Here is a 26,014-nt window from a genome sequence, read left to right on the forward strand (position 1 = left end):
GATTTATATCCACGTCACGTAAGTGTAAAGTAGTACGTGTTGGATTAAAATATGAATAAAAAATGGATGGCTGAGTTGATGGTGACAAAACAATAATAATTAAAGATTTGAAGCAACGCGGATTGTTGGAGTTGTTTGTTTCCATAGGTGTCGAGAGAAAGTGGTGTTAAACAAAGATAACCTGGGATTTCAACTTATAACAGTGCCTCAATTTGGAATCTGCTTTCAAATTCATGTTTGATTGCTTCCGCGAATTGCTCATTTGTCTTTCTATACGTTATGCACTCATTGTCGTTCTTCAAACAAATCAGAACAAAAGAGAAGTCCATATTTTTTTTATTAAAAGTTTATTCAAAACAATAAAAAAAATAATGCCCTATAAAAACATGTTTATTTTTTTCTCCTAAAAAAAAATTAGTAGTTGCTGGTGACGGTGGAAACGAATTCATTGGAACACGTGAAAGATGCCACCTGCAAGTTTTTGGGGTCTATTATTAATTATTGTACGGATTAAAAATGAAAAAATAATCAAGTTCATTAAAACAAAAGCATCTCAAATATAATTTGGTAAAAATATTATATTATTTATGCCTTTTTATCAAACTTTCTTATAGGATCAATGCTCAACGCAAGTGGTAAAAGAATATAATAAATTCAAACCATCCAGTTATAAGTTTAGAGAGAAATATAACAAATGTTAATCATTTAAAGCCTCTTGCAGATATATTAAGAGTTAGTTTAATGAAGTTTTATTTATATTTTAAATGTGTGTATTTTAATTGAATTTATTAATTCATCTACTGTTAGATGTTTCAAATTTATATTGTTTAATTAAATATTTAGTATTTAATTTTGTTATTAATAGGTTTACGTGATTATTATATTTTATTGTCATTTTATAAATTAAGAAATATAAAGTTTTGCAGTCAATATAAAATAATAATAATAATAATTTACTTTATCTGAATTGTAATGTCACTGAGATGATATATACATTGCTTAACCAGCAAAAATGAAGATTGAGCAACAAAAAATTAATTAAAAAATATAAAAATTTGAGTATTTAATTAACAAATTTTTAATTAAAAAGTTAATTAAAAATTCATAAATTTATGAAAAGTTTAAAACTTTAACTTAGTCTAATAAAAACATATTAACGAATGAATGTTAAACCTTTACATAGTTTCACTTTTAAGTATATTTGTAAAAACACTTATATTTTATAAACACTATTTTAAGAGAAAAATACATCAAAATTAGTTTCTTTATAATTTAACAGTAATTGAAATTCAATATTATCATAATTTTAAAAAGAGAATCTTATAAAACAAAAAGTTATTATTATACTTTATTATACAATCTATAAAGCAACTGCCCAGTTCAGAAAAGCTAATTCCTAATAAAAGAGATTTCTAAAAATAAGTGAACTTTTATAAGATATTATTAAAATGTAATTTAATCTGTCATGGGTTTGAATTATAATTCAATGATAATATACAGAAGTTATAAAAAAAATAAAAATGACTTAAAAAATGTTTTTTAATTGATGATGCAAATATATATTGTTGAAATAAAGAAGGGGAAAAAAGAAAACAGTAGGTAAGGGGATTAGGGGAAAAGTGGATGATGCAAATCTTATTGACCTTTATGTTATGCCAAAAAAATCAAAACCAAGCTGACCTTAGCTTATAGGGTCCATCATATGTGAAAAATTCCCACATTTCATGAACAAAAGAGGAGGCATTACCATGACCACGTTGTTGCAGCTCTGGAGCAGCAAGCATCTGATTCCCTTTGCATCTTCTACTTTCTGAACCACTTGTATCATCGTAATCAGAGATCGTCATCTCTCTCTCTTCCAAACACTTTCTTTTCTTTTCCTTTTTTATTTACTTCTGCTGTTCCTGTTTAGTGGGAGTGCTCTTTTCAGGGCATTTTTACGTCCACCCAGGTGAGCTATTTTATCCTTTAAATAATTATAGCGAGTTTCAGTCTCTTTTTTTTTTTTTTTTTTTTTTTTTTTTTTTTTTTCTCATTCCGCAAATTTTCTCATCGGAACGAATTGGAAATACGCGGTTTTATGTGGTCTTATTAAGTTAACCTTGTTTTGAATCATGCATGTCTGTTACATTTATTGGTAGATTCAATCGGCGCTTTGTTTAGTCGGAATATTCTCGCCAAGTCACGAATTTACCCTTTCGCTGTCTCTAATTTTGGTCAAAGCGCAATACCTTCCTAATCCTGTCTCGAGATTTTTTTGTAATTTAATTTTGGAATTTTTGTACTGAAAAATTGTGGTGAATCACTAGTGTCTATGATTTGGGATTTCTTGAAATTTTTTCATTTATAATTCTTAGGGAAAGTCGGAGTTCAAAGACCCATGATTTAATTTTGGTTTCTTTGTCATGATTAAAAATTGAGTTTTTAGTGACTTGTGTTTCTGAAGTCAGGGACAGTTAATTCTTTTCGTGGGAGCTCATAGAGGAATTGGGAGTTGGGAGTTGTTGAGGATGAGAAACGTGCTCCGTTGTCTGCGACAATTGCGACCAGCCTTTCAGAGGCGACATTGTGTTTTGTTCAGTGTTAATGTTGGAGAAGAATCCCCATGTCATTTTGGAAAGAGCTGTCATATTCACAGTTCAGCTTATAGAGTTATTGATCCTGGTGAGACCAACTTTGTCAAAAACCATTCGTTTGTTGCAATCACGAGAGCTCTCTCGACCGATGTTGCAAAACTCAGAAATACAGGTTCTCATCTATTTTTCTCTCGGTGTGCTGGATTCAGGAGGGTTTGGAACTTATTCTCTTCTTATTTCTTTTTGTATTTGAATCTGTTTTCTAAGTTACAGAAACAACCAAAGCTGGGCCTCTTGTTGAGTATGAACGAAGAATTGCTAATGGTGAACTTGTAGAAGGTGATGCTTGCCAGGTAGTGTCTACATTTCATTTTAATGCCTAATTTCTTCGATGAAATGGATTTTCCTGCTTATTTTATCGATAAAAGGTTTTTGGATATTACTATATGGATTATATATACCGTGGCACTTATTCCTCAGTTGTTGCACTTATTCTTCATTTCCTTTGTTCTTTGTTTTCTTTTCTTTTGAAACAGGTTGACACTCTGTCAGAACTTCAGAGACTATATGATGAGCTTGTTGAGTCTGCTGATGTCTGCCAACTGGATCGCAATTCTGAAAAACCTGTAAGGTAACCAACCATTGCTTGTCTTGCCTCGTGCTGATATGTCTGCTCAAATCTTGAAGCTTATTTTTCACATTTTGTTTTCCTATTTGGTTCTGAATTTATTGATCTTTTGATTTTGCAGGAGTGGGTGGCTGTGGTCTAGGCTCTTGTCACATCCTTCTTACTCACCTGTAAAAGGTTTATATCTTTTTGGAGGAGTGGGTACTGGTAAAACTATGCTGATGGACTTGTTTTTTGATCAATTGTGAGTTTGAATGAATTTATTTTCTAGTGACTTTTATTTTCTCAATTTGATGTTGTCTTGTTGCATTAGTTGCCATAGCTTTTGAACTTTCAATATAGGAAGAATATGAGGCATTTTTAGAATATACTATGGAAGTGTGTCCTTATGAGGATTTATACCTTTACTGTCTTCACCGGTTGTTTCTTATCAGGCCCTCTAATTGGAGGAAAAAGAGGATTCATTTTCATGACTTTATGTTGAATGTACATAGCATGTTACAGGTAAGTTTACCCAACCTGTTAATTTCCCGTCAAATGTTTTTCTTTTCTTTTCTTCTTGGTGGATAAAAGGGGCAAATCTATTTATTGTGGTACATCAACACTACAGTTTTCCCAATACAGTTACTGTTGATAATAAATCCAAGTAACCTACTTTCGAATTGCTTTCCTTGTGTCTATTTTTTTGGTTGGAATTCATTACTCAATACAGGGGGACAGTGCCAATAATTATGTATGTTTTTGCAAAGGATTTGTTTGAAAATCTTCATAAGATACAAAAGATGTCTTATGCTTTGAGCATTAATTGTTTGTTTCCAGTTTTCAGAATGATGTTGTCTTTGTATGTTTAATTGGCCAACAGAATAAGATGAAACCTATCTCAGATTTCCAATTGTTGTATCCTTGTAGAAGCACAAGGGGTTGTCAGATCCACTTGACGTGGTTGCAGGAGAGATTTCTGATGATGCAATTTTATTATGTCTTGACGAATTTATGGTAAAGTTTTAGCATAACATTTATTTATTTTGTGATAATAGATTTTGCATAACTTTTTGATGCTATGTCTTGGGATTGTTGTTTGGTTTTTCAATAGGTAACAGATGTAGCAGATGCATTGGTACTAAATCGCTTGTTTAAACATTTGTTCAACAAAGGCATTGTAAGTAATATAGCTGTGTGGTGGTCTGTCAAAACAATAATTGTGGGATTATTGCCTAATTAATTTCAAACATTCGTGTGTTTCAATGTGCTTGAACACAAGTATAGATTCTAGTAGCCACATCAAATCGTGCACCAGATAACCTGTACGAAGGTGGACTGCAGAGGGATCTCTTTCTACCCTTCATTGCATCACTGAAGGTATGTTTCTGTGTTAGATTGGCTTTCCAAGTCCATTGCTACATCTGCTTTGTGGAATTCGGGTGAGTACTGTGGAAGAAAGCAAAGAATCAGGACATATTTATATTTTTGTCTTTGTAATTGCCTATTATATGTTTTCTTATGTTATTTTTTCCTTTGTAATTTCCTAATACATGTATACTCCTGTAGGAAAGATGCGTAGTACATGAGATTGGTTCATCAATTGACTACCGCAAAATGACTTCGGTATGATGAGGAATCTTATATATGTAAGTGCACTAATCTCAAATTGTTGGTTTTTTAATTTATGTTCTGCAAATTTGGATTGTAGGGCGAACAAGGATTCTATTTCGTTGGGGGAGACTTATCTGGATTTCTTAAGCAAAGGTTTCAACAGTTGATTGGAGAAGGTACAGCTACTCCCCAAGAAGTAGAAGTAGTTATGGGAAGGAAACTGCAAGTATGTACTAAATTGATACTGGACACATTGAGCACACAATCATGGTTGTAATCAATTTTAAGCTGTGCCTGTTTTCTGCATTAGGTTCCATTGGGAGCTAACGGATGTGCCTATTTTCCTTTCGAGGAACTTTGTGATAGACCTCTTGGGGCTGCAGACTATTTTGGGTTATTTAGTAAGTCATTTTTGAGTGAACTTTCTCATTCATGCATACATACATTTTTTGTGTCCTATCCCGAAGACAGGGTACAGTTTTATTGTTTGCTATGAATTGCACATGGTAATGATAAAAGTAACAATGCTTTGAATATGTTAAAAGTAAAAAAAAAATGATTTATTTTTTGTGTAACTTCATTTATTCTCATTGTGGAAAGTTTGGTATCCTCATCTTCTAATGTAAGAACCATAAATCGAAGTTCTCACAGGATATCATTTTTGTTTTCAGAGAAGTTCCACACGTTGGCTTTAGAAGGCATTCCAATTTTTGGGCTTCACAATAAATCAGCTGCACATAGATTTGTCACTTTAGTTGACGTAAGTCTCTTGCCATTCTAAATGGGTTTTCTGTATATAAAACTTTATTTGTTGAGTTTCATTAGCATATTTTATCAAAACCTTTATATTGTAATATTTCATTCTGCCCACGGAATGACCTTGCTATCAGTCGTTCCCTTGCTTGTTGACTCTAGTATCATGCAGAGACGAATGCTAGAGCACATTTTGAATGTTGCAATCCACTCTATTGTTGAGTGGATTTCATGGGGTCCCATTACAAATCATGTGGATTTCACTTCCCATCCTAGGTTCCTTGTGATTGTAGTGTGTCAGAAGTGTATTGTTATCATTTCTATTATGTATATCACTCTTACTCTGAATAACAAAGTGTGTTGAGTGTGTTTTTCTCCATCTAGCTGAGTTTGTTCCTGTGAATCTTGATATTTATAAATATTCCTTATATGGCATAAAATGTGGACTTTTTACTAGAAAAATAAAGAATAAAATTCTGCTTGTGTTTCTGAAACAGCCAACAACCAAGAATTCTCATAACGTGAAGCTTAGGAATAATTACATTTAAATGAATTATCATATTCTTTTCCATTACCCTCAAGGTTTCCTTTTCCCAGCGTGAGAAGAATAATTTGCATTTTTCACTGTGACTACAGGTAATATACGAGAACAAGGCCAGACTATTATGTACTGCTGAGGGGACTCCTCAAGATCTCTTTGAAAAAATAGTAACAATATCTGAAGCTAAAAATATGGCACCCAGAACCTCTTCAAGATCAAGGAAAAATGATGATTCTAATCTTTGCGTGGATAATGAATTGGGGTTTGCAAAAGACCGCACCATTAGTAGGTATGGTATATCCCTACGCAAAACAACTAGTAATATTTTTTTGTAACAATTTAGTGATGCCGATTGGAATATCTCGCCTTTTAATATTACTTATATGATCATCTATGATGGAGAAAAACTATAGATTGAGTGCTAGCAATGCAATTGAAGTTGTACCCTTAAATTTGTGAAATAGAGAAGAAAACTAGGATGTTAAAGAACTGGATAATGGTTGATGTGCAATAGTAGGAGCAGACAGCCGCCCTTTATTCATTGGTATATTTTTTCATAGAAATATTCAAACACTAAATCTCTTACCTCAACCTAAGATGTACATTCAATCGCCGGGATCTTGTAAAGTGTTGGTTATCAGGGGTACAGTCGGAGTGAGAAGTGATGTACCTGAAACAACAATCTCAACAACTGAGATTTGGTATCTGTGTACTAGAGTAGAATTGAAACTGCTTTTGCCTGCAGTATATTATGAGTCAGTTGCAAAGATGTCTCCAGTGATTCAGGTACATAGGTTTACACCCACAACTTTCTTCATTGTGCAAAGCTGTTACACCCGTAGGGATCGAGCCGGTTTTGGGATTGATTGGCATTGGGTTATTCTGTTTTGACATTACCAAGAGCTAAAAGCAATATAAGCATGGAACTATAACATACACTTACCAAGATAACCACAACTCTTCCTTGTAACAGGTATGTATTTGTTGCAATTACTGATTGTAGTATAAATTTAATGCAGATTGACAGAGATTAACAGCAAGGAATATTTAGAGCATCATGCTGCCATGTTATCGGAAAAGAAGGAAAATATGGATCAGAGTGCCCTTCAAGCCTGAAGAAAGCATCGAAAACATCTTCTCATTTTGATTCCTACTGCTGTAGCTTATAGTGTGCAAGTGGGGTAAATTGATTGTGAGCAACACCAAAAATTTAAAACAAAAAGAAATCCATATGCAGGGGATTATGATTTGGCTGAGTTTGGTTCTTATTGTTGCTTCGTTAATTTTCAATAAAAAAGCAAGTGTAGAGAGCTTTATATTGCCACCTGCACTGGAAGAGAGGTGTTAGATAGTATCAATTAGTTACTAGCATATCCAAAAATGTATAATTTGTGTAATGCAAAAATTCAAATAATTTATATGGATGATGATCTTCCTATCTACATTCATTTATTTTTAATTTTTTCGAAGTTTCAATCATTATATTCATTGGTTTTATAAATAATATTCCCCATGTCAAGTCAGTTTGTCCTTACATGCTAGATGAAACCTTTGATTCCCAATCAATGAATTTTATATTCATAATAACTGTCTACACTTTCTACTAACTGTAAAAAAGTGAAAAGATATAACTTAATCCTGAGTCCTAATTATTTCACCGTCTCTTCTCTTGCACTCTTTGGTTACACTTCCTATGAGCAATCTTGGGTCTTATGCTTTTCTTTGAAAAATATTTCTTCTTTCTCCAGAATCACTGCACAGTTGTGGGTGTCTTGTTTTTTAACTTCCGGATGGCTCAATCCAGAAAATTCCAAGATTATTCAATCAGTAAAGCTTTTCAGATATTTGTTCCAGAAATCTTGATGTGGAAGATTTTCAAATCAAGAACACTGATCTCACTATTTCATAATATTCTTTAAAAAAAAAACTGAATTCATGTTCAAAATTGTCCAATTAAGATTGATTACCTTTTTCTTATAAATATTTTATGGATTGTTTATTATCAGATGATCTGAAAACCAGTCTGACAGTCACTAAAACAAATAAAAACTCAGTTGATATTAACTTTCATAACTTTTGCAACTACCAAAGGTTGATCAACTTTAAATCATCACTTAAAAGCTCACAACAATCCTTAAACTTGTAGAAATCAGAGTATAAACTTCTAATGAAGTCAAAGTAATAAGTATAGACTTCTATTGAGGTCAAAGAAAAAGCACCAGCAAGTTAAAAAAGTATGAAGAAGGGACCATTGAAACAAAAACATAAAGAGTAAAATAATCATTTGAAAAAAATTAGGGGTAGAGGAAGCAATCCTTTTAGGCACTTGTTCGTCTTTGTTCAGATTTTACAAATGCAAATTTCATAAATGTTAATTTATATTAACATTATAAAAAAATGTTTTTAATCCTTGTATTTTTTTTTTCAAATTTGTCTTTGGTCAGTTCTCTAACTTTTGAAAACATTGTTTTAATATTTGTTATTCTTAAAATTTAAAATTTAAAGATAACTTTTTATTATTGCAAAGTTAAAATTCATATAATGTTATATTAATATTGTTATATTTAAATTTAACATATTATGATAGCTTTTTACTGTCATAAAACTATATTAAATGTCTAATTTCACACCGTGGTTAAAGTTGGAGAAGTATAAATTATAAACCGATTTTTAAAGTACCAAACAAAAAGGCAAATTTAAAATCAGACCAAAAGCAAATTTGATCGACGTTATAATTCAAAAATCATGTAATTCAAGAAAAGGCTATTTTATAAGGCAGTAATATAATCATTGTACCACAAAAAAACAATTTATACCATGTAATAAGAAAATATGTTTTGATTTCTCAAAACTACCAATTAAAACTATAAGTATTTTCAACATGGTTTATAGTTTTAATTTTAATTCGTGAATTTTATTTTCAATCAATTTAAAATTATTTGTGAATAATTCCAAACAAAATATTTACTCAACCAAACTAATAATACAATATTTATCAATAAAAATTAAACAAAATATTTATTACCACTAACGAAAATACAGGTGCTCTTATGTTATTCTATGTCATTGAGTCAATCTAATTGTTGTAATAATTTTAATTATCTTACATATTAATATATATTAATTTTTAATTTAACATTTATTCATTTTTATGTTGTTTTATTTAAACTTGAAATATCATTTAAAAAATTTAAATTAAAGATAAGAATGTAAAGTCATCACAAAGAACAAATGATATGAGCAAGAATGAATAAAGATAAAGAAATAAAATAAAAATAATAATAATTTTTCCTTAGATTAGGGATATATTAGAGAGTAAAACGTGTAAGAAAATCCACTATCATTTCTGTGATCACTATCAAAATCATGGTCAGTGTCATTATATTATTATTTTTAATCTCATTAATGAATTATTTTTCATATAGGTTTAATAGTTATATATTGTTTTCAAATAAAGAGTCTCACATAATGAATAATTAGCATGTAGAAATAAACCCTAGGGCTCTCGTTTTCTACTTTCTTTCTCTATCAATAATCAATTGAAGCACACGAGACAAAGTTAGCTGTGGCAAGAAGAAATTAGGGAATGAAGAACAAAAGAATAAAATTGAATGGACGTTTCTACAGCAGCAATTGTCTTCCAGTACTCCCTCTCACAAATTAAATGCTTACTTGATTTGTCACGTCATTATTCCGATATTAGAACCGCGGACTGCCACTATTAGTTTGAATGATTTAGAGGGCAGTTCATCCAGTTTTCAACAAGCTTGAAGGAACCTAAAAATGAGGATAAGCAAGGATTAAATTAAAGAAAAAGTAGGCCGAAGCAGGAAATTAGTAACATTATTCTTGTCTTACAAGCAAATCCGTTACCAACCTTGCAAACTGCCAAACCATCGAGGCGTTATTTAAACTAAAATACGCTAAAACTATAACGCCTTCCCTAGCTAGGGTGAGTAATATATTCTTAAATGGTGTTTTCAGCAACTATTGAATAACGGCAGCCAGCATATGCGAGGGACCAACAAGCTGACAGGATTCAGTCCCCGACACAGTGGAACATAGTTCAAGTTAAACGTAATTGTAATAATTACTAGGCAATTCCACATTCATTTTAAGATCATTCGTACCTATAAAGTCAATACTAAATTACAGGTTTATGTTTTGCACTTTTTCAATAGCTAAAGTTTAGAGACAAGTTTATAACTCAACAAATCCATGATTTTTCAGAAACAAACCGATCTTTACAAACAATAAATCCAAGAACAGGATGCATGGGATAACTGAAGAAAATTCTTCGGTTTTTATGGCATGTGGTTAAGTGACATTAACTACTATTAAGAAATGGATTACCTTCACATGATGAGGCATGATCTTGACATCAAATGGAACATAAAGCCATGCTTCAGGTGAATGCAAAAGAAAATTCTCTGGCTTACTGGTATAAACATCTGCATACTGGTGGATGTGATATGCAAAAGCAGATTCTTGTCCTGTGGTAGTCTGGAAGGTTGCTCCAAAACAACTATTAAAAATCGTCTTCATCTTGCTGCGTGTTTTTTGTCTCTCCACATTAAGTTCTTCCAGAAGTGAATTGAAAGCTGGAGTTCTCACGCTACTACATGCCGTTGCGTGCAATTTACCAAGTAATTCTTGTATTATATGAAACTTTGCCTGCATTTTTCAACAGGACACAATGCATAAAAATTGATAGCTCTAACAGTAGTTAAAGAAATAAATTATACTGTTACTCAACCAAACAGACTCTTTTTACCTTCTATAATAAGTTAAGAAATATTAAAACATTCATGTAAACCTTTCTTTTCAATAGTATTAAATTAAAATGTTTGACACAAATTCAATTAATTATTTTAGTTATAAAAACACTTCCATAATGTCCAGAGGTTTCAGAACATCTGCGATTTTAACTTCTCGAAGGCAGAGAGCTGTAATCATTTTCTTACAGCACACAAGCAAGCTCACAAAGAAGGAAGACTACACTAAACACTAAATTGATTTAATTCTAAAAAATCTGTTTCTAGCATTTCACTCCGCAAAAACATGAATTTGTAATTTATATCTCAACTCTTAAACTACAATCATGCACGTATAGTGAGGTTTAAAATGGGCTCATAATCAATAAATTGGCTCAATCTCCATAACAAATTTTTATATTACTATTCATTCCTAATTCAGGAAAGTGTCTGAAAAGTAATAATTTGTCAGTGTTTACTAAGAGCAGGCAACAAACAAGTAAATTACAATTAAACTCTATGAGTAGCTACATGATTGATATAATTATGTTAGCAATTTTAATTTTATGAAATCTCAGTATGCAAGATAAATAACAACATTTGCATGAACTACTAATGATCCCAAAATTCTTCTCAATCACCCACACCTCAAGCTCTTAACATAAGAGTAAAATAGTTTAGTTGGTGAGTCACCTAGTCTTCAGTACAATACAACCACTCATGGAAAATAACAAGAAAACATCTACAGTATACGAACTAAAAAGTATGAAGTTGGAGAGAAGTAATGTCAGTATGAACAAAAACGTGAAGTTACCAGCTCAGAACGGTAGGTATCTTCATTTTGCATTTGAATTTCGCTCTGCATTGTTAAAGAAGCAAATTCATAAATGTCTGTGTTCCGATGTTAACTATGACAAAAGTTCTACATGCATCAGATCCTAATTAAGAAACATATAAATTTGAAGGAGCATTCAACAAGCATAATTTAACTTTAAAAAAAATTACCAAGCACAATTATATTAATAATGTAGCAACTGCATAACCAACTGGAATTCTAAAGATTGATATTCATCTTTAGCAACTGTGTAACCAACTGACACATTAAAGACTTGACTCAACTACTACTGTTTTTACATTCATAACGACCATCATGACATGTACAGGAACGGCACATTAAATTTTACTTTTGATAAGGTCAGTTTTCATATAAATGACCAAAAAAAAAAACATCTTCAACATTAAGCAAATAAATGTCATCGTCATTGTCTAAGTTGACAATATAATAATAAATGAAGAACAAAACAAGCACAATGATGCAAAAAACCTAGTAACTATTTACTGAAGCTAAGCCTCTCTATTAGAGAGAACTCACTGCCGATGGAGTTCTGTGTCTTACACCCAGACACTAGGGGATTTGCACTACCTCTCAGTATGGACAAGTAAGCAAGAGGGTTATACACACTGGCAATGGTAAACCAAGCTACGGTGCTGGTGCCACTTATGAGGAGAACCAACACTCACAAGCCAGGCTGATAAGAGAGAGAGCGTCCTATGTAAACCAGAGTTCATGTTTCACACTTACAGCTCATCTAAGACTCAGATTTTAGTTTCACAGACTCAGGCAAGTATGATGAGAACCATCACGAATGCTGATAAATGAACTAACCTCGTTGGAAGCCGGACCACACAAAATATCTAAACTTGTACATATTTGGCCTCAGCAAACATAATATGATACAACATTTTCATGCCTGTTTTCTAGGGTATTTAAGAACCCACAGAAGGAGGAATGCCAACTTTGATCTATTTATCAGAAGTCATGAGAAATAATAACAAGCAAGCTCTAAAATCTACGAGAAAATGGATTAGATGGCACACGTGCCTCTAGTTCATGGATGATTGCTGCTGTACGCCAACCTGCCTTTGATGGCCCTCTCAAGTCGCTAAATAGATGATCTCCAAAATATATCACCTAATTAAAAATGTGAGTATTAGGATTTTAGGGATTCCATGTGAAAAAATATCTGTCAAATTCCATATTTGTTTTATAATTAACAATTATCGTAAAATTCATGTAAGTAAATGGAAATATTGCATACAATGGTTTATTATCAGACATCAAATAAAGCATACCTCTGGGCCGTTCCACTTGGTTATTCTGAGAAAGGATTTCAGGCATCCATGATAATAAATTTTACCTGGAAGAAATTCATCAACCTTGGTAAAAGTTAATGTGTCCTTCTCCGTGTCGTAACAACTGCGTGAAAGAGCAGGTTTCAGGACCTTTGCAAAAAATTCAAAATTTAAGAATATAAATTCAAAGAGATAATAATGAAAATAAAATTAGCCAAAATGATTCGCAAAAGAAAATATCCACGTTAGCTACATGTCAGGAAAATTATTTGTTTCTACCAGTTCTTCAATCACTGAATCCTAAAGAAAGCTACATTTAAATGATGTCGTCTCGAAGTCAGTTTTATTATGTTTTTAATAAAAATAAATAAAAGGCCTATAGCACAATGTGACTCCCAAGTATCCTTTACTAAAAAATATACCAGAATCAGAATAAGAAGAATTAAGTTAGAATAGAAAACAAGCTCCATACCACATATGATAAAATTACATGTAAGGATACAAACCGGAATGGATGCTCAGATGTATAAAATTGCGGTTTATTAGCCTTAGCAATCACAACATCAAACAATTCCGTCCAGGAGTCTCTACAATCCATAGAATCCTAATCAACAGTCAAGAATAAACCCAAGGAAATTATTTCCAGAAATGATAAGTGCTAAACAATCATGAAACACAAAAATTACATTTAAAAATAAGTAGGGAACTTTCAACCAAACAATTTAAGAGACCTGACTGCCATTTATAGGTGTCGGTGTCAACTATCTAAGTAATACGTGTACTATATAACTCCACCATATACGTTCCCTTCCCTTTAAAAAAGTTCAGGGCAAGTCTAAATTATATTTCATATTCTCGTTCATGAGCACAGGTAGATCTCAGAACACGATAATTTTACTCCAAAACACTAAAGGGTTAACAGTGAGATAATTGAAATTAGGTCATAGAGAGAAACCCAGGTTATAGTCAACGGCTACAATACAACAAATGACATCGTGGACAAATACAGAACTGATGCATGTGACCCTCATAACAAACTACTATTAAATGTAATTGGTTTGCCACATTTTAACCTGATAAAGCACAATCTGCTAATAAATGTGAGCACCGTCCTAAGGTTTGTGGATATTATATGCCTTACAATAAAGTAGAATACCATAACTCCTTTATCCTCCAAAATATTCTCACCAAATTTGAAATATATCTTCACAAGTTACTAAACTGAAGTAATGCACGCAATCAGCAAGAAAACTGAAAAGTACAGAGGATCTCCATTCAAGATTCCTTCATCGTGTAAATGTAAATTACAATCATCATAATAGCTAGAACTGACCACATTCATTATTCTACAATACTGTTTTTGCATTCTTTGAATAATAGTTTGCATATGTATTTTAGAGATGGAGCTTTAAAGCTGTTGAATTAATTGAACCATGTGATTTTCATCTGTGTCGACAATAATTGGACAACGTCTCTTTCCGCAAAAGAAACAAATGCTAAACATCAACTGGTAAAGTGGGAGTGAAGTCATAATAAAAATTCATAGGTTTGTTAGAAATAGAAGCCTTTACTGTTTATTATCCTTCCACGTATATTAGAAAGTTGTGATACTTAATTTCTTTTCTCATTTTCTCATATGTCTAATTATTGATTTGGTACCTATAGTTACAAAAATAATTCCTTCTAGTCCTTATCCCTGAAAATATCCTCTTTTAGTCCCTGTGCATATAACTTTGAATACCTTTTAGTCCTCCCTATATGGACTAAAAGAGATTAAAATGTTGTGTGTAGAGACTGCACTAAAAGGGGATAATTTTAAGAATAGGAAGGAAAAGTTTTATAACTATAGAGACCAGATAATTACATACACATGAATACAAAATACATGATACAGTTTCCTTTCTGTCAAATACCTCTAACATAAAACGCATTCCTCCATCCACAAAGTAATAAGGAGAATTAGTCAATAAGAAAAGCTTCTTCCCCCGCTCCCTTAGCATCTTAAGAAAATGTAATATCTTTCCCTGAAATATTCATCACAAAGAAAAAAATAAAGCCACAAACTCTCAATAGGAGAATAAAATAATTCAATCTGTTAATAGGACAACAGGAAGAAACAATGTCTACCTTGATAGTAGATAGTACAACAGTCAAAATAAAACTTAAATGGATTAAGATAATAAACACTGAGATAGCATTTTGCTCATATTATGACCACTTATTGCAGCATCCATTCAACACATTCATTGATACCAATTAAAGGAAATGAACAAAATGGTTGATTTGAACTTACATTTTTCACCAAGTATCTATGTGGATCAGATAGAATTCCTCGATGAACCAGGCCACTTCGATGGACATGTTCAATTGCAAGAACAACATCTTCATATACATAGGAAGGATCAAATTCTAGCTTAGCATCAACAAAGTACTGCACTATATCTGCAAGAAGGCATGCCTACAGAGCAACAACGCAAACAATCAGTTCTCAACCCTAGGACAGAAAGAGACTTCGTAAGTCAATAGACAGTCCAAGAAAAGGCAAATGAAATTGGAGGAGATTTTAACTTTCAGTAGATTTTTCAAATTTCCAAGGGAATCAACTCCATAAAAGGAACCTTCCCTTAAAATGTAAGTTCTGTAATTTCAAAAATTGGCAACATAGTTCTTGCTTGCAATAGTGGTATAGCTTTCCTAGACAGTCTAAAAGATGTGCTTTAGCTTTGTTTGGATACAAGAGTGAGAAAGGGGAGTGTTTGACCACTTCTTCCTTCTTGGAGGATTCTTATCATGTAAACACCCAAGTATTCCATCTTTCTTTGTTTATCTCATAATGAGTGCGCATACACTTGTTATCCAAAATTCCTTGATGAAGCTTGTGACTAATTGAAATCCCACGTCAATAAGAAACAAGGCCAAAATTGAATGTGTATATATGTAAATGGGGTGTAATATTCACTTTAAGTTAAGAAGTAGACTTTAAAACTAATTCAATCTTACAAAATCACACTCACTTATATATTGTAAATTGACCTTATATCTAATTGATGAGAACTTCCAACACATTCCTTCACACCGAACATATACACCTCGAAGATGAGAATAGACATTAATGGTGGTCTAATAGAGGACGAAACAAAAAACTCAACAAACAACAAACTTCGTCAGGATAGACAACCCATGTCTTTGATACCATGTTTACAACTCAATAGTCTCTTGGGTGTAAGGGGGAGTTGGGTAGTTGTGTGGTCTACAAGTTTTTCCAAAATAATTGCACTTGAATGTTATGCAATTTTTGCTAGAAAAATTGCATGATAAGGATTGCAAATTTTGCAAGAAAAATTATATGATGGTTTGTAGTTTTTTCCAAAATAATTGCATGAAAAAGTTTGCAATTTTTGTAAGAAAAATTATATGAAGGTTTGCAGGTTTTGCTAAAAAAATTGCAATATTGAATAATAATATTTTTGTTGAGTGTTCGTGGACATAAACCTTGAGGTGCCAAACCACGTTAAAATTATGATGTACTTATATTTATGCTCTTATTTATGGGTGTGCTTCCACTAGAAGATATTATTTTCCTATTGTGTGATTTCCGTTGTTTGTAAGTCATTTTTGTAAGATTAAGTTAAACAAAAACTCACTCACTAAAATGGTATTAAAGAAATTGAGAGGCTATCCTAATTAAGTTCTTTGGAGCTATTATTATGATGCTAATAAATATAAACAGGGGTGAAATTTTCATCTAAGCCGGGTTTGTGTGAGGTTGAGTTATAAACCCACTTATTAAGAATGCGTTTCTTTTTGACAAGGTAAACGTCTTTGTTTAGTCTTGTTCCTTCCTCTTTTCTCCTAACCATTCTTGGTTTCCTTCTCTTGCTCTTTTGAGCTTGTGTGCAAACCTCCTCCTTTAGCCATCAAAATTCATCATTCTTGCAACCAAGAACATCACCCAACAAAACAAACCTCAAGGCCAAACCTTATAAAGAATCAAAGCCTACCTTGCCTTTCAAGAACTTTTTTCCTCCTAAACTAAACTCAATCCTCTTGGCCTCCTTAGATTAGCAACATCAGACCTTCATAATTAAAATAATTTTCACCTCGTGCTTCTCTTGCTTGGCCGAAATATCAAAGCAAGTTAGGATCCAAGAATCCTTCAAGTATTCAAGAAACATTATCCTAACCTCTCCTAATAGCTTCCACAACCTACGGTTGTGCTTACCTCTAAGTACCAATCAAGAAATTCAACATAGCCGAGAGCAACCTCGCCGTGAACCATCAAGTATCCAGCCAGACCATGTCCAACCAAGAAAGCCTTCAATAACTCACCAATATTCCCAACTGGTGCAAGTTCTTACATCCAAGAAGGTTCTCTAAAGTCTTGAAGCTTGAATGGAAGATCCAACCCAACAAGAGTCTAAGAAGGTCTCTATCACTTTGAGTGCAACCGTCAACAGCATAATAAATGGTCAATTGAAGAAGCAAGGGCAATTAGGATTGAATATACTAGGTCAAGTCTCAATAAGGGTGCGTACATTTGGATAAACTTTTGAAAACGGTACTTCTACTTTGATATTAGCTTATTATTGGAAAAGCAACTAAGCACCAAAACTACTTTTTTGTTTTTTTTTTTCATAAAGAAAAAATATATAATCATCAGACAAATATTTAAAAATTGTGCCCTGGAAGGAAGTAACTTTTTATCTTACAAGATTTAATTTTTCCCTACATCCTATGACTGCTTCATATGTTGTAGTGGCTCAAATCAAAGACAAAGATACTGCAGTATGGCCATTCTGGATGGCAGTCAATTATTTGTGTGCGCAACTTTATGACATGTATACACGAAATAACAATAATCTTCTTTGACATATGAAGAAGAGTACAAAACTCAGCATAAAAGTTCACTGAGGTAAAGCTCCAACAATACACAATACAAAAGCAGAAGTTATTATTTATTAACAGGATAACAAGGAACTAACCTCACTAAAGCAGAACAAATCCATCAAACCAACAAGTGATCGAGCTTGATCACGACCAATATGCCGAGTGCCATATATCTCATGTATTTCCTTTTGATTTAGCTGTAAAATTATTCAACGTAAAGAAATCAACGCAAAAAAAGAAATCTCTTTTACTGGCACTATTTTAATATATGAAAAAACAGACAAACCATGCTGGCTGACGTTTGTCAAATATAACTACCATTTAATTTGTACTCGTGCAATCCATAAAATAAAACTCAGAGCCAACTGTATGTGAATTTTCAGAACCATGGAAACATTTCATAGAGTTTAAAACCAAGTTAGTTATAGAGAGGTGCATTCGACTGCCAATGAAACAAAACAATTAGTTCCAAGCACCTTCCGTCTACCATAGAAGCATTCATCCAGCTCAATCGAACCAAAGAAATCCAGCTTCATGAGGCACCCTTTTGCCTTATCATAGTATAGGCCTCTAATGGGGAAAGTTGGATCATATTTAAAACTTAAGCAAACCTCCGGATACCTAAGCTGAAAGAAGCAACAAGACAAGTAAGGAATGGAACCACAGCCATAAAAACACACAGCCAGAACGCGTTGTAATAGCTAACCTCACCAACCAAATACTCCTTGGCAAGGTCGTATATCAAAGTCTGCAAATGCGACGAGTAATGCGCCAAAGTGTAATCATAGTCGAATCCATAAACTTGCAATTTATCCAATCTCAAGTTCCTATTCACATATATGCCTAATCAAATAAACATAAGATTAAAAATAAAAAAAATAAAAAAAAATAAAAACTATCAACATAATTCCGAAAAGAAATATTAAAGCATCAAACCTTTAGGATTCATTTTAGGCATTCTTCTGAGCGCATCTGGAATAGCGAGAAAACTCTGTTTGACGGCTTCGAATTCGTGACGGAGTGCGGATATCTCTTCCTCATCGGGCTTCAGTAAACATTGTTGCGAAGATTCAACGATGCTGTAGCTTCGAGAGCTTGCCGAAAACCCTGAATTATACACGTCTCAGCAAAACGGTTTCTGACGCAGTGGTTAAGCGCGATTCGATATTCATTTTTTCTATTTCTACTGTTAGTTTACGGAATAAAAAACACAAACAGGTAAAAGGCATAATAAGAACTAGTAGGTAAAAGTGAAGAAAGAAAGTGATGATAGAAAAAAGACCTTGGTAGAGTGGAGAAGGTGAAAGCAGCGTCCCCTGTGAAGAATGGAAGAGAAAAATGAATGAATGTGGTTGAAGGAAAATGAGTGATTGTAGTGTAGCGTTATACATACGTGTATGGAGAAACAGAGAGGGAGACCCGTACGAATACGAAGAGAGGCCATTTGATTGGGCTTCAGAGTTACGTGCAGAGTTCAATCGAGATTGAGGAAGAAAAAGGAGCTTTTGTGTCCGTATTAGGAAAAGGAAAAGTATGTGTATGGTCAGAAGAAACCGCGAAGAACGTACCCTTGCTTTTACGCGCCCATTCCCAACGAGTTTTAGTTTTTATACAACCACTATTGATCTTCTCCGGTTCCTGAGAACTTAACTCTCCGGTTTAAACATCTCGCCCTTCATTTATGCTTTTATCTTTCCTATAAAAGTGTTAAAATTAATAAAAAAATTATATTTTATTCAGTGTCTATGTTATTATAGAGGATTTTTTTTCCTGCCACCAAAAATTAATTAAAAAGACAAAAAACAAAAAGGAATAATGATATTAACAGATAGAATAAAAATAAAGGTAAAAAAATTCATAAATAATAATATAATTAAATAAGTATTTATTTGTTTGTTTATAATTATAATTATAATTATAATTTAAAATGAATGAGTAGATTCTAACATTAAAAAAGTCTACTTTATCTAAAAATTAAATATATAAACTATGTTTATATTTAATAAAAAATTTAAATTATAGTGTGAAGTTGTTTTTAATATGAGATTAATATATGATTAAATATAAATATAAATAAGAAAAATAAAGATAATTTAAAATGACTAAGGAAAATTATTTTTATCTAATTATAAAAAGTGTATAAAATATCTCTGCAAGAGATATTGAAATTGAGAAACTAAAAAAAACGAATGTAATGATAAATACATTGGAAGAGATCAAGATAAATTTATTAAAGGATGAAGATATTAAAGATCAGATTATGAAGAAGATGATAACAATAAAAATAATTCACAAAAAAAAAAACAAAATTATTTTTCTAATTTTAAAATCCAATAAAGAAATTACAATTAAATCAACCAAGAGAGTTAAAAATACAGTTTCTTAAAAGATTATATATTTTAAAAATAATATAACTGATTAATAATAAAAATATTTTTATTAAAACTTTTTAATATTAAAATAATTAAATTTCATTGTTTTTAAACTATTATTACTTTTAAACTGTCAATTTTTATATACTTCCGTAAAATAATCTAAATTTAAGTAGTAAGTAATAAAGAATCAAGTTCAAATATTAAAACAATAATGAATGTTTAAGTTTTAAAACAATGTTACTAGTTTCATTTTTCTATCACTAATGTCACAAACAAGCTACACTTCATAACTTTATTTTTAATTTTAATACTTCCAAGACTTTTCACAACGAATTACGTTTTCAAATAATTTTGGTGTATCCTTACATTTTCCTTTTGGTCCTAGGTTTATAATGTTCGATAGCTTTAAAGAACAATCGTAAATAAGATAGTATATTTAACTATTGAAATTATAATTAAATAGCCCTCATTATATCAAACAATATGATTAAAACATCTAAAAATTCGGAAGTTAAAAAATAGTTGATGAAATGCATTTTCTATTGGCTGTTTTTACTAAATCAATTTCGGAAACATTTTTTTTTTTTTGGAACACGCTCACCCAATTCTATTCTGGATAAGATTTTCCGGAAACTTTGATGGGATGTAAGAAAAAAATTGATAGGTTGCAGGAAAATAACAGCATTTTTTTAGTTGTAGCTGGCCTATAAGCGCAAGGGCTTCATTGCATATTCGTTTCCTAAACCATAAAGACAGTTGAACAAACTTGATTATACGAGACACTAAATTTCCTAGGGAAATTAACCATTTGTTGCTTCATGAAAAGCTTCAACTTATTAGGTGGTCTGCAGTTCATGCATACCTCTAACCCCTATTACTCAACTTTCTTGCCAAGTGAACAAAAGAACAGAACACTCGCAACAAACCAAATACAACCTCCTATTTACCAGGACGATCCGTAATGTTGAATGACTTCCTCCTTCTCGATACTATCTCTGTTGCCCAAGCTTTGCCAGTTTCAGTCTGGAACTTCCCTGCAAAAGGATAAAATTTTCCCCAACACATTATCTAACCATAAAGAGCAGAAAATGGATACTTCGTAAACAGATGAAAAATCAATCAAACATCTTCGAATCCAAGATCAACTCCTTACCAATTGAACTAAAATATGCAGAATATCAAAGTCATGGGATAAATTCACAAATCAAGTAAGCGACTTAGAAATGTCGATTTTGAGATGTTATATATGACAATCAATTGTTAGCAAGCAGTTACTGCTGAGGCTTAACATTGTTGTTCCACACACAAAAAGACAGGTAGGAGAAAATCATAAATGTGGAATTTCTTCTTACAAACCACGTAATATCTAGCTTCAATCATTCAATTTCCGAATACAAAGTAATAAACCACACTTTGAAAAAAATTCATACCAGCAGTTGACCGGAAAAATTCTTCCAAGTTTTTCCCCTGCCCTGCAAAAGTCAAGAAAGAAAATTCAGAATATCTAAACCAGTGTTATAACGCTGAAAAAATAACCAAAATACCCCTTCATTTCAATGTCTACTAATATAAAGTTTTAACTCTAAATGCAACATGTACTAGAATTAAAAACCAGTAGGATGCAACCTGTATTATTCCCCACAATATCATTACAACAGAGAAGTCAACCCATCATATTAAGCAGATGGTAGAGGATATTCTATTCAATCTAACGGAAGAAGAAACATATAAGGTTATTATTTTTTAAATTCTATGAAAAAGGCCCAACATTGCATAAAATTACTGATTAGAAACATTTGTATAAAAGATATATGAATTAGCAGTTAAACAGTTGTTTGCCCTCATCATTCTTATTTTAATATAACATCATTAATGATATCCTATAGATAACAAATGCCGAAAAATTCTAACCAAAATATTAGATATAGTTGCTAATCTGTTAAGGCCCATGATAAAACTCATAAGTTGTCGTGCCTCTGACCCTCCACCAAGCTTGTGTTAATTATTGAGGCCATCCACTTGGTCCAGGAAACCACCATGTACCCAAAACTCAACATCACTTTTCGTATACAAATTCCTTGAACATATATAGATTAATTTGTAGATATTTACTATAAGAATTGTCAAACTATCCAGATGATTTAAAAAGGCCTGAATATGATCATAACAAAGTTAAAAGATAAGAAGAAAAATAAAATTCAAAAAATTGTCTCACCATCTTCGTATTCGAAAGCTTGGAGTATCATCTCAACCTGTATGGAACAGAATTTAGAGAATCAGTTATGAATATGGCAAGACTCAGGCATTCAGGCAAAAATGTGACAATAATTTTAAATAAATTAAAATCATATGCCTGATAGAATATTAACAATAAATGTGATAGAGGAAAAACAGTATCACATATTATATCATCTTTCCCCTTTTAATTAACATGATTCATGAATCTCAATATCTCATTATTAAAATGAATCAAAAAGTAATCCTGAGCCTAGCTCACTTGGATGGGACATGGCAAGTTCTCAGGATAAGTTCAATAACACCCCCCCCCCCCAAACCTTAGCTGAAAGACATTAGCAAAAAGGACACCAACCTTGTCAAGGTCCTTGACGAATTTAGCTTCTAGAGAAAAATTTGATTCATACTCCATCCACAACTCAATTATTTCCTTCCCTTCAATATGAAAATTCAAATAAAAACCAAGGGGTGAGTTTTCTCCATCCTCACATTAACAAACTCATGTACAGACTACAGAGTGAAAAATACCTGCAGGTCCTCCTCCAAGTACTTCACACATTTCATCTAATGCTGTTTTTTCGAGATAAGTCTTTTCCTTTTTAGACACGCCATCTGTTGGCGTTATGTCTCCAACAATTGCTGTTAAACAAAGCACCAAAGTGAACAAATGAAATTGCAAGCCTGAACTCTGACGAGAAGGCATGAGAGATATGATGATATTGTAAAACACGTATATTAAAGCTTCTAATAACTTGAAAAACCAAATTATGCTTCCATAGTAAACCCAAAATACGGGTTATGAAAGCATTGTGAATTTACATGTAGTACTAAGTAAAACAAATTTATACATGTGGACTTCTGGTAGTTTTGGCATTTATCAAGCTCTCATCGTGTGAAACATGAAAACAGTAAAATAGAGGGCAGAAATGCATGTGCAATAATGTATATTAGTGATCACTTAGCATCATAACATAACGTGTTGCAGTCAGGATTTCCATCTAGAACACTATATATTACATAACGAATCTATTTCAAATTTCAAATCTAATTTTTTCCTTGTATCCATTCAATATCGTCCACTGTTTCAAGTTCATTTACATTTCCAGAAGAAGTTAGCTTAAATTGTTCACAAACTCAATGTCGTCCACTGTTTCAAGTTTATTTACATTTCCAGCAGAAGTTAGTCTAAATTGTCCACAGTATTATATTTTTATTCGTAACAATGCTTTAGGCTTGCAGAACCGCTTTAACCAGGCATAGACAATTAACTGAAAGCAAGTGGCAGATTAGCATACCTTCTGCCATGTCATGAACAATAGCCAATTTAATGCACCTGAAATAAACAAACACAAACAAGTTTCAGGAAACCTACCTCCCTTTATATTATGGCCAATTTCATTACAGAAATAAAGTCATTAAGAAACGTATAATCATCTAGTAGGAAAGGAACATGAACTTACTTGTTTCGGTCAAAACCAGGAACATCTGGTGCAATTAAAGCCATCAAACTCATTCGATACATGTGATCAGCAATAGATTCTGGATTCTTAACACCTTTTCGTAACCATCCTGTTCTCTTTGTTGTCTGTTTTACATACCACACAGAACTCAAACAAGTTACAGCACTGCAAATTAAAAGCAAGCAAAGCACAAAATACGAAACGAACATGGACAAGTGAAATCTAGCTTTTATTGAAGTCACTTAAAGTCAAACAATACAAACAAATTTCATTCTGCAATCAATCTTAGGTTAACTGGTTCTGACAGTTTTAGCAAGCGAAATTAATCGGCCGTTATCAAGATAATTTCCCCGGCACTTCTGAAAAACAAAGTACAACGTTACAAAATAGAAAGCTCGTTTACAGATAAACACCTTGAGGTTTTGACAGAGGGAGAGGAAGTTGATGACGGAGGAAGCAGTAGGAGCGCCATTGCGAACAGCATCGTCAGAAGGTGAAGCAGCCATGTGACAAACCCTGGTGCAAGAAACCCTAGTGCAAGAAGATGCAGATTTGAATTTAAAGAAGGTAGCAGAAAGAAAAGAAACGGGGGCCACGGGAAATAAGAGGGAATCGCAATCCACTTGCGCCAACTAATTCCTTTTTATTCGCTTCTCTCAGGATTTTGGGGAAAGTAACTACAATTTGGTGTAATGTATGTGGGAATGATACATAATGAATTTTGAAAAAAAATTATCAGGAATAATTAATTTGTAAAAGTGTTAAAATTAATTTTAGAATAATGATATTTAGACAACATTTTTTAATCATATTTGAACATTGATTACAAGTCAATATGTGATTGTTCAAAATTACTTCATGATAATGTTTATGATTATTATTATTGATTGTGGAATAATTTTTCACCACATAATCAATGTTCAAATGTTGTCAAAAAAATATTGTCTAAATATCATTATCCTTAATTTTAAACATAATATATGCTGAACCATCTCAAATTTTATATAGACGATATTAATAATAATAAAAAATCTAACGAACTGTAAGATAAAATCTATTAATGTTTTATGTGACATCCAAATATATATCACGTACCAAATTTTTGATGTGTTGATATTTGCACTCTTTATTCCGTTTATCAATCTTTTAAAAACTCGCTTCAAATAAACAATAATTTCTCTATATATATATATATATATATATATATATCAAGTATAAAATTTAAAATATAACTGGAAAAATATCAAAAATATTTACAGTGTTCTATGTAAGATCCTGAAAATTAATAAAGTTATTGGGCCTTATGTTGAGACAGTCAGCCCATAAGCTAAGGACCCATGACCTTAGGAAGGGGTATTCTAAAAAAAAAAATCAGATTTTTCCCATTCTGCATTTTCCTTTCTCTCTCTAGACAGAGCTCTTTTCTTCCTAAGAAGGTGCTTTGCCTTCTCTCTAAAAGATCCAGACACTGAACCGTTTAAAATTTAATTTGAAGGTGCCTAAACGATCGCGGCCGCAAGGGCTTTAACTTGAACCAAACAATTTCTTATTCCAACTAGTAAGTCCTATTTCCCCTTCTCTTTCACTGTTTTAGAACCTAGGGCATGCAACTTTGTTGGGTTCATGTTCCTAATGTGTTTTTCCTTCCATTCTCTACCTATCGAGCTTTAAGAGTTGTGTTCTATCACCAATTCGGTGATTTGTAGGTTCTGTAAGTTCAACGCTGAGTGGGTTCCTGTTAGGGCGTTTTCAATTTGCTACTTTTAAAGAAAACCAGGTAAGGGAAGCTAATTGTTTTGTTTGAATATATTTTATAAAATATATATGTTGATTTCTTAAACTGATGTGTTGATTTGAACTGATATTTATCTGTTTGGTATGAACTAAAGTTTGAAAATGATGAATTTATTGTCTGTGAAATTGTGCTTAAATATTGTGCGTTTAAATATTTGACTAGTATATTGGATTGAATATATAAGTTGCCTCTGTTTGAATTGATTTGCTGAAATTGATCTTTGATTTGGGGTGGTGTGTGTGGGTGAGACCTAATGAGGAGAGCAAGAGAGAGTTGTTTGGGAG

General features: G+C 32.3%; 3 protein-coding genes and 1 long non-coding RNA gene across 8 annotated transcripts in view; 2 read left to right on the top strand and 2 right to left on the bottom strand.

Moving 5' to 3' along the window:
• The first annotated feature begins 1,611 nt into the window (after nucleotides 1-1,611).
• On the top strand, nucleotides 1,612-7,570 carry LOC106769250 (AFG1-like ATPase). Of its 5 annotated transcripts, none has more exons than XM_022783858.1 (16): nucleotides 1,612-1,829; nucleotides 1,913-1,951; nucleotides 2,447-2,748; nucleotides 2,844-2,929; nucleotides 3,113-3,207; nucleotides 3,326-3,448; nucleotides 3,639-3,708; nucleotides 4,114-4,200; nucleotides 4,298-4,363; nucleotides 4,471-4,563; nucleotides 4,753-4,809; nucleotides 4,895-5,023; nucleotides 5,108-5,198; nucleotides 5,469-5,557; nucleotides 6,187-6,380; nucleotides 7,111-7,570. In XM_022783858.1, the coding sequence occupies exons 3-16, from the start codon at nucleotides 2,511-2,513 to the stop codon at nucleotides 7,205-7,207; spliced, it is 1,515 nt and encodes a 504-aa protein (XP_022639579.1). In that variant the 5' UTR covers nucleotides 1,612-1,829; nucleotides 1,913-1,951; nucleotides 2,447-2,510; the 3' UTR covers nucleotides 7,208-7,570. The 5 variants fall into 5 exon arrangements, with proteins under 5 accessions (XP_022639579.1, XP_022639580.1, XP_014510273.1 ...); XM_022783859.1 differs by having other exon boundaries at nucleotides 2,451-2,748; XM_014654787.2 differs by having other exon boundaries at nucleotides 1,612-1,951.
• Nucleotides 7,571-9,575: 2,005 nt separating this feature from the next.
• Nucleotides 9,576-19,650, bottom strand: LOC106768617 (5'-nucleotidase domain-containing protein DDB_G0275467). The gene is made up of 14 exons (XM_014653856.2): nucleotides 19,259-19,650; nucleotides 19,148-19,181; nucleotides 18,802-18,972; nucleotides 18,572-18,708; nucleotides 18,342-18,491; nucleotides 17,961-18,062; nucleotides 15,272-15,436; nucleotides 14,892-15,002; nucleotides 13,485-13,582; nucleotides 12,979-13,102; nucleotides 12,728-12,817; nucleotides 11,660-11,704; nucleotides 10,445-10,765; nucleotides 9,576-9,868 (listed from the first exon to the last, which is right to left on the bottom strand). The coding sequence occupies exons 1-14, from the start codon at nucleotides 19,307-19,309 to the stop codon at nucleotides 9,839-9,841; spliced, it is 1,629 nt and encodes a 542-aa protein (XP_014509342.1). The 5' UTR covers nucleotides 19,310-19,650; the 3' UTR covers nucleotides 9,576-9,838.
• A 1,212-nt stretch (nucleotides 19,651-20,862) lies between these two features.
• On the bottom strand, nucleotides 20,863-24,570 carry LOC106768618 (HD domain-containing protein 2 homolog). The gene is made up of 8 exons (XM_014653857.2): nucleotides 24,349-24,570; nucleotides 23,936-24,060; nucleotides 23,771-23,808; nucleotides 23,004-23,114; nucleotides 22,831-22,910; nucleotides 22,456-22,492; nucleotides 21,671-21,712; nucleotides 20,863-21,274 (listed from the first exon to the last, which is right to left on the bottom strand). The coding sequence occupies exons 1-8, from the start codon at nucleotides 24,439-24,441 to the stop codon at nucleotides 21,180-21,182; spliced, it is 621 nt and encodes a 206-aa protein (XP_014509343.1). The 5' UTR covers nucleotides 24,442-24,570; the 3' UTR covers nucleotides 20,863-21,179.
• A 672-nt stretch (nucleotides 24,571-25,242) lies between these two features.
• Nucleotides 25,243-26,014, top strand: part of LOC106768061 — an 8,232-nt gene continuing 7,460 nt past the window's right edge. The window contains exons 1-2 of the long non-coding RNA XR_001376211.2: nucleotides 25,243-25,493; nucleotides 25,642-25,712. This is a non-coding gene — a long non-coding RNA (uncharacterized LOC106768061). The remainder of the gene's footprint in view (nucleotides 25,494-25,641; nucleotides 25,713-26,014) is intronic.

Source organism: Vigna radiata, chromosome 7, assembly GCF_000741045.1.
Source record: "Vigna radiata var. radiata cultivar VC1973A chromosome 7, Vradiata_ver6, whole genome shotgun sequence".
NCBI lineage: Eukaryota > Viridiplantae > Streptophyta > Magnoliopsida > Fabales > Fabaceae > Vigna > Vigna radiata.